General features: G+C 33.2%; 2 protein-coding genes across 3 annotated transcripts; both read right to left on the reverse strand.

Moving 5' to 3' along the window:
• Positions 1-5,399: 5,399 nt before the first annotated feature.
• LOC18039327 lies at positions 5,400-7,431 on the reverse strand. Its single transcript, XM_006429343.2, has 2 exons — positions 6,299-7,431; positions 5,400-6,176 (listed from the first exon to the last, which is right to left on the reverse strand). Exons 1-2 carry the CDS (start codon positions 7,197-7,199, stop codon positions 5,806-5,808), a joined length of 1,272 nt encoding a protein of 423 aa, XP_006429406.1. The 5' UTR covers positions 7,200-7,431; the 3' UTR covers positions 5,400-5,805.
• Positions 7,432-12,536: 5,105 nt separating this feature from the next.
• LOC18039328 (omega-3 fatty acid desaturase, chloroplastic) lies at positions 12,537-15,323 on the reverse strand. Of its 2 annotated transcripts, XM_006429346.2 has the most exons (8): positions 14,546-15,323; positions 14,376-14,465; positions 14,218-14,284; positions 14,008-14,100; positions 13,699-13,884; positions 13,502-13,582; positions 13,161-13,298; positions 12,537-13,060 (listed from the first exon to the last, which is right to left on the reverse strand). In XM_006429346.2, exons 1-8 carry the CDS (start codon positions 15,076-15,078, stop codon positions 12,875-12,877), a joined length of 1,374 nt encoding a protein of 457 aa, XP_006429409.1. In that variant the 5' UTR covers positions 15,079-15,323; the 3' UTR covers positions 12,537-12,874. The 2 variants fall into 2 exon arrangements, with proteins under 2 accessions (XP_006429409.1, XP_006429408.1); XM_006429345.2 differs by lacking the exon at positions 13,502-13,582.
• Positions 15,324-17,762: the final 2,439 nt, after the last annotated feature.

A 17,762-nucleotide genomic window follows, 5' to 3' on the forward strand; every position in this document is an offset into this window, starting at 1 on the left:
AATCCGTGTGAGAGATCTGTTTCAATTATTATATAATGCAAGCTTTGATTGAAGATTATTAATTCTTGGAATTAGATATGTATACTACATCATAAAATATGGTATTGAATTTATCATCCTTTAAGTCAAATTATGGTCCAATTTTTCGACTGTTCAATTTTTCTTCTTTTTTTTTTTTTTTTTTTTTCAGGCCCACGCGAAACTTTTAATTCTCTATTTAATATCTTCCATACTAGTGAAGAACCAAAGAATTATTGGCAGTGACTCAGCTGCAGCTGTTGCCTGCTTGCACGCTTCGAAATTTCAGAGGCCGGTGGGCTTTGTTTGTCCGTTCAAGGAATTGCATGTGTCTTTTTAAACCCTGTTGTTTTTTTATGTACCCATATATATATATTTATTTATTTATTTATTTGGGGAGGGGAATTAGATATTAAAACGGGAAAATTAGATATTATAAATACTACAAGTATTCAATGTCCAAGTAGTTTATATTATTAAACATTTTACTTATTTCAGTGTCAATTTTTGACTAATGTGGTTGTAAAATAGTGGGAAATTGTCAGTTTTTCCTGACTAAAATCAATACATTACCACTTACTCTCTCTATTGTTTCTAAAATATCCAAAAATCCCCATGGAATAAAAAATTTAACAGAAAAGAGAAGTAAATAGATCATTTGCTAAATATTTTATCTTGAAAATATAAAATATATATTTATTATAAAAAATTAAAAATAATAAAAAGTACAAGAAAAATATCTTATTATGAATTTTTTTTATTCATATTGAAACATGTATTTCTTCTTTTAGTATTTAGAACTTTTATTTTTATTTTTATTTATATGATTTGTTTAATTTATAATAAATATGAATAAACGTGTGTATGAAAATAAGGGCAATATTATAAAATTATTATATCCTAAGAGTTATTGGGTATTATGAAAATAATAGGAGAGTAAGAGATATCTATTAATTTCAGTAGGGGATTTAACTAAAAAACTCCCTAAAATAATTCTTTTTTAACACTTATTTATGTTATGTCGAATAAATATTCAACGGTATAAGAAAGAAGCTGTGTGTTTTGTGAGTTTTAAAAGCAAAGTAAATGCGTTTGATAAATTTTATTATTAAAATAATTTTGACATGAGATAATAACCACAATAGACAACATTTAATTATCCACACAATCTTTTTTTTTTTTAAGAAATAATATAATTTTCTTTTTGTTTGAATAATGAGGTTACGGGGGAACCCTAAAAGTGTAATTACCATCACATTAGACATTTTATAAGTGGCAGTTTGCTACTGCTGCATTGTTTTGAGAATTTTATGCTGCAAACAAAAAGAGATATTTTTTTATTTATTGACAAATTGGTAGATAATCTATACTTATGACGTGGCAAAGCAAAACCGGGAACTGAACCGGTAGTTACGAAGATTGAAGAGAGTCAAAAAGCCGATATTTGTTTTTCTTTTCCCCTCGCACTCTCTTTTCACCTGCTCCTTGCGCTTTCAAAGTTTCAAGTTTCAACGATTAAACAAAATTAATTAAATTAAAAACAAAGAGCCCTCAAAATTCTTTATCAAGAGTCGTTTATGGCTCTCGTGTCACTGTCTCAATGTACGGTCGTTTTGATTTGTATCATTTTCTCTCCATGCTTTTGAATAATTATTAAACTACTTCAAATTGTCAAACACATTTACCTCATTTATTGAAATTTTCTAGTCGCAGTCAAAATTCAAAAGAGATTTTTGTATTAATCTCTATATATACTCAACATATCTCTTTCAAGCTGGTTTGTTTAGTTTATTAATTGCATGTGGCTGACTCAGTTAAATATGCTGGATTAATTTTCTTTTGTCAATTCTTTGAAGTTAACAATGATATTGACTTTTGAAGAATATATACCCAATCAGAAATTTGTTGTTTATATACTGTACAAATTGAAGTTGAAGTGTATACTTTCTTCGCGTTTGCATTTTTGTTTACTCCACCAGGTTGATTGATTCTACACATTGACAGTAAAATAGCTTAAATGTTCACTAAACCACTTTTATTTGATTAATTGTTAATGTTTACTAACTTCCCATACACTTATATTTGATAGATAATAGCCATTCAACAACAATTGTTGTAAGGGTGATCAAAAGTTCCAAATTCAGTCCATGATTTGTTGTTGATTTTGTTAGAGTTCTATAGAGTTGGAGCTGACGCATACTCAGTAGGACTACTTGTTTGTGTTTGATTCACAAAATCATATGTCATACTTGCAAACATAATTTATAAAATAAAAGAAAACTCCAAGTTACAACCTTTTTGAGACAGTAGTCTTATTCAGATTTAGATGTAATCGTAAACCTATGAACTAAAGTATTTAGTTACTTGTTCAACAGGAATAGGCACAAATTTAAGCCGCCAAGGCCAAGCGGTTCTTCTTTCCTACATATTTATATATAGTATCCAAATGGTGAAATTCTAATGGTTGTCTTCAATTGGGATAGTAAGTATAGCACTATGCAATAACAAAATTCAATTACTTGCCCTTAGAATTTTTGTTTTGGATCATTAAATCCTAAAAAGGATATCGACCTAAATTCCTGACCACATAAAGATAAATAATCTGGTAGGAAATAAAAAGAGGGTTATTATGGAGAATTAAACATCAAAATAGTAGTAAGATAATAAATTAATAATTCTACTCTGATTCAGATCTAGTACCAGATAAGTAAATAAGTTTAAATTGTAAATAAAATTAAAATAGCTGACTCAAGTCAGCTTTACTTGTTCATAAAGAATAAATAAAGTCTCTTTTACTCTACATGTACAATTGCAAACTATAGAACCTAATAGTACATCATTCAATTCAAAAATAAAGACTTTAAGGGACGATATGTTTCTTAAAGAAAAAAAGACGAAAAGTCCTATAGCGTATGTGCTGGCGCATAGTGAGAATGACTTGTCGATTTCAAATTTTTTCCAAATACAACATGTCTCACTTAATAAACATAATCCAGCGACATGGCCCTCATGTACCTAACTTCATTAAAATTTTATGATTTAAATACTATTGTATACAATAAAAGATAACTTTAAGGTACAACCTTTTTGAGACAGTAGTCCTATTTGGATTTAGATAAAAGTAAATAAGTGCAAATTGTAGTAAAATTTAAATAACTCTCTCTAAAAACTCTATATATATTTCATATTTGTGTATAAAATCATAAACTTATGAACTAAAGTAATCAATTTCTTGTTCAGCAAGAATAAGCACAAATTATAGCCACCAAGACCAAGCAATTCTTATATATATAATATCCAAATGGTGAAATTCTACTGGTTGTTTTCAATTGAGATAGTAAGTATAGCATTACTAAACCACAAAATTCGATAACTTGTCTTTAGAATTTATCCGTAAAAGAATGTTTGTTTGAATCCCATACCATACAAAAAATAAATAATTTAGTAGGGAAATAGAATGAGGATTTTCATTGAAAATTAAAAATCAAAATAGTAAGAAGATAATAAATTAATAATCCTACTCTGATCCAGATCTAAACAAAAATAAGTAAATGAATTTTAAGTTGTAATAAAATTAAAATAACTAATTAACTCAAGTTGGTTTTACTTGTTGGACAATAAATTGATTTGGTTCATAATTTTTTTAAATGGTGTGCTTAGGTTTATTTTTCCACCATTGACTATAGATTGAAAGATACAACACCTTCATATTTAATATATCCTTAAAAGTTTAATAATTTTTTATTATATTTTTAAAAAAAATGTAAGAAGGTAGAAAAATCTAAATCATTTTTTTAACTTCTACCTCTCTCAAAATGTAAACTCCAGCTAAAGAAAGATGCCTAAAAAATTCCCTCATTCAAGCTCTTGGGACATATAAAGTGTATCATCTCGACGAGCCTTTTCAAATAACAGTGCATCTTAACTATTGGCATAAATTTTATCCGAACTTGCTATGTAATAATTCCAACCAACTTGCTATTTAGTAGTTCCAACCAAGGATGGCCCCCCTTAATGAGCCTTTAAATTTTTTTCCTAACAGTCCACTTCCTTAGGGGATGAGGATGTTTTTATCCAATGATAATCTACAAACATAAAGAACTTACCGCATACGTACTACGTGGAGCTTCTTACACCCCTCAGAAAGTCTAGATAACACCTCCTTTATTAAGTTTACAATTTTAATCTTAATGAAAATTAACGCATCAAGAACTGTTTACACCGCATGTCTTCTTTGGAAAATGCCATGCTATCTGCGGATTGTGCAATGAAACAAAGTCGAAACAAGACCTTAATCTTCAAACAACAGAACAATTATTGAAATTTGTAGATTTCTAATCTATTTGCGAGACCACCGACACAAAAATGAAGAAGCACCTTTCCTATGATTAACAAAGAGAAGTCAGCCATCTTCCAGTTTAGATAGCAGAATATTTTCCTCAAGTGTAATTGCTTATTGCTGTCAAAGATAAAAAAAAAAAAAATCCCGCGTCAAAGAGTATAAATTTACAAGGGCTACAGGAGAAAAGATTAAAGAACCATATATAACGACTCTAATTTAGAAGTTAAGACTTGACATGTGGATTATAAATACTTAGATTTCCTCTCCTTACAAGCCAGTTTTTAAGAATGAGTTCTATCCAATGTGGGTAGAAGAAATAGTATCAGAACAAGTTTTTTCTTTTGGGATGGTCCTAGCTGCGGCTTGTCCAAGCCTCGTGATCTTAGTGTGTAAACCCAGTCGAAATGTGAATTATCGTGGACGTTGGTTCTAAAAGGAAAATACATTGTAACTAACTGAGTCCTGCATACCGAAGTTAAAACTTCGACATGTGAGCTTATAAGTACATTGGCTCGCTATCTTTATAAGTCTGTTCCTAGGGATGAGTTCTACCCAGCGTGATTATCACACCATAATCCCCAAAATCAAGCATCGATGCTTTCTTCATCTCACAATTCTAAAATATAACAGCAGCCGTGGTAAAAGCAAACGTGGCAGCGGGGGAAGTTTTGGAATTATTGTGGCGTCGTTAAATTTATTAATAATATATTAATTTTTTGGATGGGGTTTAACAAGGAAATATGGGGGGTGTCAAAAGCTTAACTGACACATACTTGATGACTCTCGAGGCCTATGATCTGATTCTTTATCTGCATGTATATATTTGATGGCCGAGCAATGGAGGCTTTTTCTATGAACGATGTTTTTAGACTTGTCAGCAAACTTGCAAATCAACAGTGAATCTGCAGAATTTTTGTAGTTTCCTCTTGTACTGGAGAGGCATTGCAAATAAGTCATTCATACCAAAATATCTCGAACTGTAGGATTTTTCAAAGGTAAATATTTTAAACTAATATTAATCTGAAGATGATTTGTTCTAGTAAAGAAATTGAACTGTAAACTTTTCATTAGATTTTTGTACAAAATTAGAGAAAACTAAGAGAAACTATGCAGGATAATGCATCCAGTCCTATTCGAATCACGATTTTTATGTTTACATCTTCAAATAAGAAGTTAATTTTTTTAATAGAAGAAGCTAACGCGTTAGTCGTTGCAATTTCCCAAACATGTACGGTACTTGTCAAGATACTATCAGAGAGACAGAGACCATGTGACTCTTAATTCTTATTCACATTGACACCGCGGAATCAACTGAATTAGTCAGCAGAGTCGGCAAGCTTCTTTCACACGAGATCTCGCCATCGGGTTATGTTGCTAAGTACTTGCGAAATTAAAAATTATGTTGCACATAATTTTTATACAATTCTGCAAAGCTGTTCTGAGCATCACAGAGCAAAAACGTCCGTATTCGATCCCACAAGTTCCGCTATCATCTGCTGCAGTAAAATCGCAAGGATGTGCTGCCCAAGTTCCATGCACAGTTCTTCAAGATCTTCGAAATTTAGCACTTTTTCAGGCACCCAATTGGACTGCAATATAGCTTCCTCTGTAACTTTGTGAATCTTGGTCGCTAATTCCGCGTAATAATCTACCATTTGATTATCCATTGACTCATTTTCTTTCTTCTTGATCACTCTTAGCTGATCAAGATCGTGATAGCCCAACGTGCGAGCGGAACACGAAGATGGGTAGTCGCAGTTTGCAGTCATTAGTGAATGCAAACTCTTGGAATTCAATTCCATGCATCTTTTTTCATCTGCTTTGAGAGAAATAAACAGAAAAACATGGCATCAGTTGTTCATGCATCTACGTTATAGTGCTAAAGAACTGGTGCTTAAAGCTTCAAATTTAAACTTAATTTTAAAGCAAAAAACTAACCTGATAATTGAGTGTCATCAAAGATAGAAAAATCGCTGACATCAAGGACAGAAACTGGACTTGAATTTTCTGAGCTACATTCAGCTGGCTTCACTTCCTCAATTACAAGCTGATGCTTACTCTTGTTACTGATTTTACCTCTAGTTGGAACTTCTTTTTGATGCATTGGCATCACTGGACCCTTCTTCCTCGTCTTCAGAGCAGCTTCAGGTTCTTTGTTGCCACAATTCTTAGCAGGCAACACAACACCAAAATCCTTGGCTCCTTTACAGTTCTTAATCTTTGCTGAACGCTTAACAGAAACTCTCCTGGGCTCATCAATGAACTTGGAAACTTTCTTGCTGGTCCCTTCATTCTCCTTTTTCTTGCTCTTAATTTTCTCTTCTTTCTTCTTCTTCATTCCCCCAGAATCTACAGAAGCTTTTCCTTTTCTCACTTTCAATCCCATATTCCTTTCATCTTCTTTACCCAAGTACAGAACAAACGAATCCTGATTCTGCTGCCGCGACATAGTTGGCACCTCCCGAAACGACACCGAAGTCCTCACTCTGCGGTGCTGATGAGCTTGTGCCACATGAAGCTCCAGCAAGTACTCCATAAAGTTCACAGACCTGCTTCTGGTAACTGACTCTGGAGCTCTTCCTTTTGGTACCGACTTGGCTTCTGGCAATGAGTCCAGCCCCATTAGCCTGGCAACCAGTCCTGGAGCCCCTGAAGCTTCGATTTTGGCCTCAGGTTTTTGCTCATTGAACTCATCAGGTTCCTTCGGCTCAGGAATAATCTGATCAGATGGGTGTGTTTGAAGACTTCCTCGGCATAAAAGCCGCCGTAGAAGTCCTTTAAAGCACCCGGAATCGGCACTTTGTATGCTATCAGCCATTGTTGAGTCAGAATCAGCCATTGTTGAGTCAGAGGGTGACCAGTAGCAAAATTGGGCTCGTAAAATACACTGAGCAGTAGTGTGACGAAGGCTTGGGAATGGTCGCCAGAACCAACATGTCTAATTCAAGTGAAAATAACAGCAATAAATAAACCAAACTACAGGCCCGGCGGGCTTTGGATTTGAACAAACAGAAGTATTAGTTTAAGGGCAAGTTCGGTCGGTGGATAGCCTACTCTGATTTTTTGAATTCACATGAAGAACCAAGGGCAACAAAAATAATAATAATAATAATAACTGACACACCTACGCGCAATTAAGTCGCGTGTATAGTGAACAGCGAATAAATACACGGCTCGTGGCTTGTCTGTTGTTGTCATTTGTGGAGTCTTAGTCTCAGACCCTCATTTGCATCTTGTTTCATGATTCATGCTATATTACGCGCCATTTTTAGGGGGAGCAAGTAGGTCCATACGTAGACTTTTCTTTTTCTTTTTGAAATTTGTAATTTGGTTACGCGGGGACTATTTAGTATTTTGGCTTGGAGATAATAAACTTTGGGGCCCTAATTTTAATAGGTTTCTCAAATAAATACATATTTCGTCATTTCTTGTCAAATAAGTCTTTGACTTCTATTGAAAGTATTACATTTCAGGCTACTTATATTTATCATTTAAAAAATCTATTTAGGCCTCCAGCAATAGCTCTTTTTTATTATTATTATTATAGTCTAACATGAATATTTGAACAAATAATAGTTTAGAATAATTGTCAAATATTTAGAAAAAAAAAAACCTTATTCAATTAAGACACATAGGATACTTGTATGTGACCAAAAAAGAAAAGAAAAAGAAAAAAAGACAAAAGACTTTATTCCCAATTAAACTTCCATATGAAGTTTCAAAGTTCATTAAAGTTTTATAGATACGATTTGGTCATCCGGTCGTTTATTTCTATATGAGTTACGGACTTACTTGGTGCATATGAATAAGTCATCCCTTTACTTGATGAAAGAGTAAGAAGTTGGGATCCACGTGTTATTACCTCATTTGGTTTATATGCTTTTAAACTTTTTGTATAATATTCTCCCGAAACAAATGATTCTTTTGGGTGTTTACACCCAAAAAAAAACGGAATTAAATAATTAATAATTATATGTCGTACTCCTCAGCCGCTGTTGCTGACTTTTTTCATTTTTAATTTTGTTGCTTTCTTGGACCACCAGTCCACCCTGGTCCTATTCTTGGTGTTGTATTCACCGACACCGACTCCAGTGACCCATGATTGTGACCTCTGTTGTGGGCTTCGTTTGCTGCTTTTCCCTAATGTTTTGGGCTTGTTTGCAAATCGGGTAAAGAATGTTTTCTGTTCTAGGCTTTAGTGGGCCTTTGCAATGGCATAAATTGGGAGTTGAGCTTGTGACACCCCCTTAAACTTCTCACAGAGCCTCTTTATTATAATTACGACAATACCCTTAATTGGAATTGCAGTCAAATGCAAAAACTTGCTAGTTAAACGTACACAATTTTTGAGTTAAATCTTTTTACACCCAAAACGATTGGTATTCCCCAAAAACAAAAGTATTTCGATTTTGTCATGAGCTTTTTACAAATCTTATTATTATTATTTTTTTTTAATCTTTCTAATCTTAAATTATATTTTAAATTTTTATTTTTATGATAAATTTGGAAGAGATTTTAAGTGATAGAGAAATAAACAATGTAAGTGGAAGTATCCAAAACTCAAAAACCAGCAGAAACCATCAATACCACAAACACTAATTGGAAAGATAAACCAGAACGCCATGCTTTCATGGAAAACAAATACAATACATAGTATCATGCAATTTGAGAAGTTTAATATACAAAGCAAAAGTACGCAATAGCCTGAACGATTGTGAATTGACATAAGAGAAAAGAGTGACCGACAATAGAGTCAACAGATATCACTAAACTTCCAAATTAACCCCAGAATCTATTTTTGTATACTGAGGATTATTATTTTTTTTTTTTTTGTGGTTTTTTGGGGGGGGGGGGGGGGTATTGGTGAAGATTGTGCTATTAGATTTACTGATTTAGAATAGTTTACGGGATTTATTGAGAAAAATAATTAAACCGGAGAAATATATTTATAAGGGTAGTGTTCGAATAATTGTAGGAGGAGTTGGACCATTGGCACTCCTTAATTAATCTCATAAATTTCAATTTTATTGAATTTAAAGACAATTATCAGTAGAATTAGTGTAATTAACAGCCCCCAAAAAGTCTTGGAAAAAACCCTCCATCCTAAAGATGTGCCGTTAAAAAATCTAAAAATTTATATTCTAATAACACCACTATTATCTTAGAACAGCTCCTTTCTCTGCCCATCTTTATTCAATTTCTACAGTAAAAATTTGTAGAAAATGTTTAATCAAATGATATTTCTCTCTCATAAAATTCTTCATAGCACTATGTTGGGCAAATTGGCATTCAGCAAATCTTTTTGTGTCCTAAGGAAAGAAAGAAGATTCTCAAGTATCATTGGCCAAAGTAGAAGCAATTGTGGAATCATACAAGGAAATCAAATCTCCTATGCTATCACTCTACATAAACCAAAATTGCTTAGAAAATTAGACTTGAAAATGTCCTCCATCAAGATGGTTAAGGTGAATGTGGATGCAGCAACAAAGTTAAAAAATTAGGTGGCAGATTTAGGAGTTGTAATTAGAGATTCTGAAGGAAGGGTCGTAGAGTAGCTCACAAGCAAATCGCATATTAAGGAGATATCACTACAGTAGAAGGAATAAAGTTAGGAATTGAAACTATTGTTTCTGCTGGTTGTATGCCTTTGATAATTGAGCTTGACTGTCAAGAAGGCGTGAACTTCGTTAGAGGAAGAAGATGTAGCAAATGGACATCTTTTAGATCATCTCAGATATCCAGGAAAGCTTAAGAATGCTGAACAAAATCACAAGACAACACATTTAGAATTTGTAAGGGAGATTGCCACTTTCTCCCCTACAGTAATTAACATATACCATTTCCCCCCTTGTTGTTTTTATAATGGTCAAAAACCCACCTGATAGCATAAGTTTACAATATTATCCTTATTTTCAACTAATCTTTTATTTATATTTATTATAAATTAAATAAATCACATGAATAGAAACTAAATAAAAAATTAAGCATTAAAAATAAGAAATATATATTTTGATATGAGCAAAAAAATTAATAATAAATTTTTTTTCTTGTACTTATTTATTTTGTGAAAATTCTCTTATAATAAAAATATAAGAAAATTATTATAAAATGATAAAAAAAATTATTATAAGAAAACTTGAATGACAAATAAAAATTTATTATAAGATAAATAATAAAATATTTTGCCTATAATTTTTACATTTAATTTTAAAATATTACAAAATATTTATTATAAGAAAATGTTCACAAAATAAATAATTACAAGAAAAAAAATTTATTATTAATTTTTTTGCTCACATCAAAACATATATTTCTTGTTTTTAATACTTAATTTTTTTATTTAGTTTCTATTCATGTGATTTATTTAATTTATAATAAATGTAAATAAAAGAGTAGTTGAAAATAAGGGTAATATTGTAAACTTATGCTGTCAGGGGGGTTTTTGGCCATTATAAAAACAGTAAGGAAGTAAATGGTATATGTTGATTACTGTAAGGGGAAAAGTGACAATTCCCCGAATTTGTAAAAGCACTGCACATTCACTTGCTAAAAAAGCTCTAAACATTATAGAGCCAGCAATGTAGCTGAATGATTGCCCTTCTCATTTGTTGTATCTTTTCTTTATTTTGAATCAATGAAAGCTAAGCTTTTCTATCCCAAAAAAAAAAAAAAAAGTTTTTGTCTCTCAATGTTTAAAATATATTGAGCCTTTTGTTTTTTGTTAATTGGAGTAAAGTCTTCTCCTCTCACTCTCTCTCTCCTCATCTTCTTTGTTATTTAGTTTATTATATTTCTTTTTTCTTTGAAATTGCAAGATGATATTTTCTTAATAAATTAGTAGCATCTTTTTGTTTTGTTGTATTTCATTTTGTATTCATGCCTGAGAAAAGAAGGGGGGGGGGGGGGGGGATTTTGTCAAGAGTTTTATTTGAAGCGCAAAAATGATAATTGGTTTTCTATATCATTGAATTTTATTGCCCAAATAATATTTTGTATATTGTTATAATTAACAATCATATATTGAGAATCTAGTGTAAGTTTTAGAAGATGACTCAAACGCAAGGCTTGATATTGAACAACAAAGTGAGAGAAGAGAGGGGTTTCATCATTTACTTATAATTGAAAACACTATTTATTTAGAAAAAAAATATATTTTTAGTATTAAATGGGATATAATTAAAAAAAAAGGTGTGTTAAGAGGATTTTGGAGGGGTCGTAATGGTTTAACTCTAACTGCACTCTTTAATAGATTTAGAAAGACTTTCAAATTATTTAATTAGGGTATCCTTAGAAACGTGGAGTTAAAAGGACGACTTCTGAGGCGCGTCAAAACCTCAACTCATTAATTGGGCTCAGAATTGGAAATCAATGGTACATGGCCCTGTGCCAAGCTCAGAGGCGCAACAGAAACTGTCAAACCACGATTGAGGGAAAGTATCTTGTAACAAATGGGTCGCAATTGCCACGCCTACGAAAGACTTAAAAAAATTGTCGCCAGGGTCAATCTCAGGTTTCGACATCAATTCGTTGCCAGAAATTTTTGAAGTCTGCTTTTGGAAAGCAAATTCACGCACGCTCAAGCATTTGCTCAAAGAAACAAATTGGTGTTAGACAAAGCACTTCACCAAATAAAATTGTGGTCAAGCTTTTGGCATGTAATAGGTAAATTGTTGGTCCCATATGGTGTCTTCTTTTCCCAAGTTGTGGCTAAATTGGCTAATGGCTGTGGACCATCGCAGTGGTGAGTGGTGACAATTTGAACGCGATAGAAATTCTGCACATGGATGTTGGCAATTCAGAGCCATAAAATTTCATTCAGTGGACGCAAGCGATCCTCCATTCCATCAGAAAACGACAAATTGCGGAGGGAGCAAAAAAACAACCCTCGTGATTTTTTCGGTCTATACGGTGCTTTTAATCATTCATCACAACGTGGAACATGACATTACATTAAAATGAATAATGATGTGGTTAATGTCATTTATCTGTCTTTTTTGGATAGGTCTTTTTCCAAAAAGTAAAGCTGTCACGTTAGCTTGATGCTAACCTCAATTTCCTGCAGAGAAAATAAGGTTTTATACATCGAATGACTAACACTAAATTTAGTCCAGTCCATTTTGTCCACACAACTCGTTGAAAAAAAAAGAAAAGAAAAGAAAAAGCACACAGAAAAGATCAAAATTTTTCAATAATTTCTCATTACTTTTCCTCAACTATGAAGTTTTGTTTAAACAATACATGAATAATTATGCTGAAGAGAATATTAACTCTTCAGGAAGAATTATATACATTTTCCCTTCAGAATTACTTCCAAATGTGGAAAACTCTCATGTATTCTGCCTTAATTTCAAGAAGCAGCCGCAATCATCTTTGTTAGATGCCAATTCATCTTGTAATAAATAGGGAATCCCGTACCGAAATGGGGATCGTCAAATCATTGTAGATTATAAGACTGCTTAAGGATTGCTAAAGGTATTTAAATACGCCGGTTCAAGATAAGAAAGCTTGCCAGCTTTACCCTGATTTGGAAGAGCCGTTAAGCTGTGGGTCGGTCTGGTAGTAAACAACATCGCCATTGTCACTAACATAGTGGTCTTTACTCATGCTTCTAATTAAATCTCCAAAAAGGTTAAAAGGTATCGGTCCCGATTTCTTTGGCTCACGGTAATATTTTCCAAGAACTGGTCTAGCAGCCTCAGTCTACAAGGTTGAGATAAAAATAATTAGGAACCAAGCAAAAGAAAGTGATTTTTCACAAGTGGTTAAGAACAGTTGGCTGGTCAACAGAAAAAATACTTACTGCTTCTATTAAGTGGTAATGCGGGATCTGAGGGAAGAGGTGATGTATGACGTGGGTTCCAATATCGTGGTGGATGTTATTGAACCATCCATAGTCACGATCAAGTGTTGTGAGCCCTCCCCTTAAGTAACTCCATTCCTGTACAGTACAGAAGATGCAATTCAACAGCTTAAAATATGAACCATATAACAAAAGCCAAACATAAAGTTTCTATGGACTCCTTTTTTGCTTGTTTATTGAAATTTCAACAACATAATTGCAGCCATTAATTTCTTTTTTTTGTAAGCAATTATCTTACCACATCAAGACTAAATTCTAAGCATTACGCTAAGACCTCCTACCTTTCCACGATACCACGGAAGTTTGTCTTCATGCCCGTGGTGATGCAAGTAAGTCACAAGGTCCAGCCACATGACAAAAATCTAAAATTGAAGCGAAGTCATATTAGGTATGCATTTCTTTAATTTGACACAAAAACAAACCACACCCATCTTCTATATACTTAGAAACATATGAATGAAAGATGAAAGAAATTTACCCAATATGGAACGCCATAGAGTTTAAGCAACTGCATAGGACCCATTACAAATGATAAACCCACTAGCAAAGCAGCCATGGCCGTCCAGCATACTGTTGAAGTGATCACATCCTTCCTCTCACTTGGGACAAACAGGTCACTGTTAGGTTCAAAGTGAGAACCAGTCTTCCCCGGACTCCTACTCCACTGTAATCAGTAGTCATAAACAATCAGCCTCCAATTTCGAAACTTAATGCTTTGGATTGAAATTGATTTCTAACTTTCTCATTCAGCCATTAATAAGTCAAATAAGATACAACATTTACTTACAAGATAAAAGGGATATGCAAGCAAGGGAAAAGGAATTTTGAATCTCAAAAATCTTGTTGCACTATCCAAAGTCCTGTAAATTTTCTCAGACAACTGCATCAAACAAACAAGAAATATTTACTTCAAGAATTAAAGAATGAAAAGTACCGAAAACAAAGTAATACAACATAAATCAGAACACAGATACCACAAACAAAGAGAATTACTAACCGGGTGCCAGGATTCATCATTCTCAACATGCCCATGGTTTTGATGATGAGTCCTGTGGCTAATTCTCCTGAAAAGAGCATAGCGAAACCAAGATTATTCATCAAATTGGATCCTAAAAAAAATTCAGAATAAAGATTCTTCTTCAATTAGGAGCATACCATCCATGATAAGGAACCAGAATTGAAGAATGCAGCAGATGCCCCACCACACTATTCAACTTGTGATCATTTGAAAAGCTTCCATGACCACTGCAAATTAAGAAACCAAAATCCAAACTTTGAGCAAAAGAAACGAAGACCCCAGATCTAAAAAGAAGAAATTTCGTTACCAATCATGACCGAGCACAAAAAGAGCCCAAAACATGGTTCCCTGAGCAGCCCAGTACAAAGGCCAAACAACCCAATTGTTCAAATAAGCAGCAGCAGCAGCCAAGGCAAAAACCACCACAACATCTCTAACAACATAGCTCATAGACTTCCAAGGATCCTTAACCCAACAATGCTTTGGAATAGCAGCTCTAATATCAGCTAGCTTGAAAGGAGGAGGAGCCCCAGGATCAAATTCAGATCCCTCTTCTTCTTCGACTCCTTTGTTATTTCCAATCCCATTAACACCGTTGATTCTCTCTTCTTCATCCTCCCCCTCAAGTGGTGCCACCCTCAGTGGAGCACTAACTTTAAGACCCCAGTTCTTGTCTCTAGAAAAATCACCCGAACATTTAACTGATGGGAGCTTTAGATCTGTTAAACTCTTTTTTGAGTGCAAAAACCTGGCCTTTGAGGGATTGATTCCAGTCCTTGGCCTCGGAAAAATATGAGGCAGAGGCTTTAAACCACATTCTGAAAGAACCCAACTCGCCATTGGGTCTCAGAAAAATCCTCTCAAAGAGTTAGAGAGAGAGAAGATAGGTGTCAAAGAATTGTGAAGCAGCCAAGCCAAGCCAAGTAAATAAATAAGAATTTAGTACGTCAGAGTGTTGTGTGAACAACAACCTCACAAATATCTCTCTTTGCCTCTGATAAAATTACTTGTTTTTGTGTTTTTTTAACTCTTCTATATATATTACCGATTCTAGTTGGAGGGCATTGCGCTGGAAGGTAACGTGACGCGAGTGCAACGAGAGCAAGTGGGTTAATATATTGTGCGTATGAAGGCTTTCAAAGTCTGCAGCTTGAGTTGGCGCGTGCGGGCGTGCGGTCGATCAAACTTCAAAGTTCAAACCGTGTTTCACTTTTGCGCTTGGTTTGGTTCGTGTGAAACTTCTGCACTCATCAGTTGACCCGCTCTTTGAAAAGAGTTCTTCTCTCACATGTGGCTCCCTTGCTTTTAAGGTTTTTAGTATTTGTATCCGTCCATCTCCATCTCTCTCCTATTAGTCCACAAGCAACCACCCTTTTTGAAAATATCCAAGTTACCCTTGCGCGAGTCGGTTCACAGAATCATAGCCTTCGAAGCAGTGAAGACTGAAGATATTATGGGGAAGACTGGATACGAGACATAATTTTATGATTTTTTTAATTAATAATATTAAAATTATGGATTAATTAGACTATGTCTCTCATGACCCTGTCATTTATTGTAAAGTGATCATTGCTGTCCACTAAATATTTTTCTAACCTAAAAGTAAATTTTAATTTTAAAACACTTTTGTGGTTTAGTTGTGAATAATAATTTAACCAAATAATGTATATATATTTTTCTCAAGTAAAAAAAAAAAAATTCTTGAGACTAGTGATGAATTCACATTTTTAAGTATAAAGTAATGATATTTTTAATAATTTAAAGAGTGGTTGATATTTACTCCCTCAATTTCTCTGACCAACTCTCACTTTTAATTAATCCCACTTATTTTCACAATTATCCTTGTCAAACAAAAAAACAAATAAATACAATTCTAAAAACTCTAATCACCTTCCGCCATGTCAAGTTGCCGCACCACTAGCCCTTAATTTGCCACCAAATTTTCCAACAGCCGCAAACCAAAATCTCTCGTTTATTTAATTAATTTTAACGAGATTAATATGATAGTATCAAATTCAAAATCAAATTAGTACTAATTGAAAAGAGGCAAAGAATAATTTCGGATCAATAAATTATAAAATAACTGAAATAAATAATAAATAATGAAAATGGGCTAGAAATAAAATATCCAAATGAATGATAAGAAATGCTAGATTGAAGTAGTGATACTGGAGGTGGAATGTGGCTAGAGTTTCTGAATTCACGGACTGCCGAAAACGTGCGGACTCTGGGTAGAGATAATTTAAAAAATAATTAGAATTAATTTAACAATGGAAGTTAGTGAGAGATACTGGAGTCAGATATCATGGTTCTAATATATGTCTCGACAAAATCTTAAAACTTAAAAAGCCCAAAATATTCTCTATTTTAGCATATATATATATATAAAGCACAAAAGGGGAATAACAGCAAATCAATTTAACAGTGGTTGGAGACCAATTTGATAGAAATGGAAAAACTATGTCCTTCTTTTAAGAAATCATAAAACAGAGATCTAGATGTTATTATCCCCTTAGTGAAAATTGGTTGGTGGGGGTCATAGGGATCGATCATCGATCAAATCGGTCGGTGGTAATTGATGTATAAAATATATATATCAGACATGAGCTGCACGTGATTTTAATTTTTCGCATGACTTTGAGAGAAAATTGGAGAGGCAAAGGGCGCATAGGGAGAAAGAAGAAGCTAATAAGAAGGCAACCAATGCTTTTATTGTGCGTTATATTTTTACTTTCTCTCATGGCCTATTGATGATGACCTTGCATTAAGTATTTGGCATAAGAAAAAGGTTGAGGCTAAAGAAGCAATTTGGTATGAAAGCTTCTTATAATTAATCATGTGTTTTTGTGTTAAATGTGAATCACTGATTAATAACTTGAAGAGTTGACTTAGGAGATGTTCATCTCTTGGGTTTTCATTTTTTAACCTCCAACTTATATATCTTAAATATATTATTGTGAAATTTTTAGAGTGTGAATAACAAAAAATAAGTAAATCTAAGAATGTAATTAAAAAATTAAAATTTTTTCATCGGAGAGTGAAGGGGCGTTGTATCAAACAAGTAAACTACTCTCTATCCTATTTATACCCTAAAAAGATAATGTTTTCATCATTTTTTTAAAACTAGATTAAGGTGCATTTTATATGACTTTTCAATTTGTCCTTCCATAATTGATTTACTTCAACTTTATGAAATTTAATTTAACTAGAGTTATGTACTTTAGAAAAGCGGGGAAAAAAAAAACATCAGAGTTATAAATAATAGTTATTTTTTCTTCTAAACGCTAATTATCGATCAGTTTATTAAAATATTTATTCATTATGTTAGTTAGCAGTCTTTAGAGATTTAGGGATCTATTTAATACAAATGAACAAACTATGTCCATTTTCGAGAAATCATAAACTATCAAGGACCCTTTCATTATTATATGGTTCGTGATATTTGATTGGCGGTTTGGTTCGGTAGTAAGCTTGAACGATTGATGATCAATCAGTCGATGGTGATTGCTTTGAAATATATCAAG

Source organism: Citrus clementina, unplaced genomic scaffold (genome assembly GCF_000493195.1).
Source record: "Citrus clementina cultivar Clemenules unplaced genomic scaffold, Citrus_clementina_v1.0 scaffold_6, whole genome shotgun sequence".
In the NCBI taxonomy this organism is placed as follows: Eukaryota; Viridiplantae; Streptophyta; class Magnoliopsida; order Sapindales; family Rutaceae; genus Citrus; species Citrus x clementina.

What these genes read in the sequence shown, in the direction of transcription:
- LOC18039327 (XM_006429343.2), bottom strand. Translation starts at nt 7,199, where the DNA reads ATGGCTGATTCTGACTCAACAATGGCTGATAGCATACAAAGTGCCGAT. An exon ending in TGATGACACTCAATTATCAG is followed by an intron (nt 6,177 to 6,298) that starts GTTAGTTTTTTG and finishes CTCTCAAAGCAG; the next exon opens with ATGAAAAAAGATGCATGGAA.
- LOC18039328 (XM_006429346.2), bottom strand. Translation starts at nt 15,078, where the DNA reads ATGGCGAGTTGGGTTCTTTCAGAATGTGGTTTAAAGCCTCTGCCTCAT. An exon ending in CTGGTTCCTTATCATGGATG is followed by an intron (nt 14,285 to 14,375) that starts GTATGCTCCTAA and finishes TGCTCTTTTCAG; the next exon opens with GAGAATTAGCCACAGGACTC. An exon ending in ATGATGAATCCTGGCACCCG is followed by an intron (nt 14,101 to 14,217) that starts GTTAGTAATTCT and finishes TGTTTGATGCAG; the next exon opens with TTGTCTGAGAAAATTTACAG.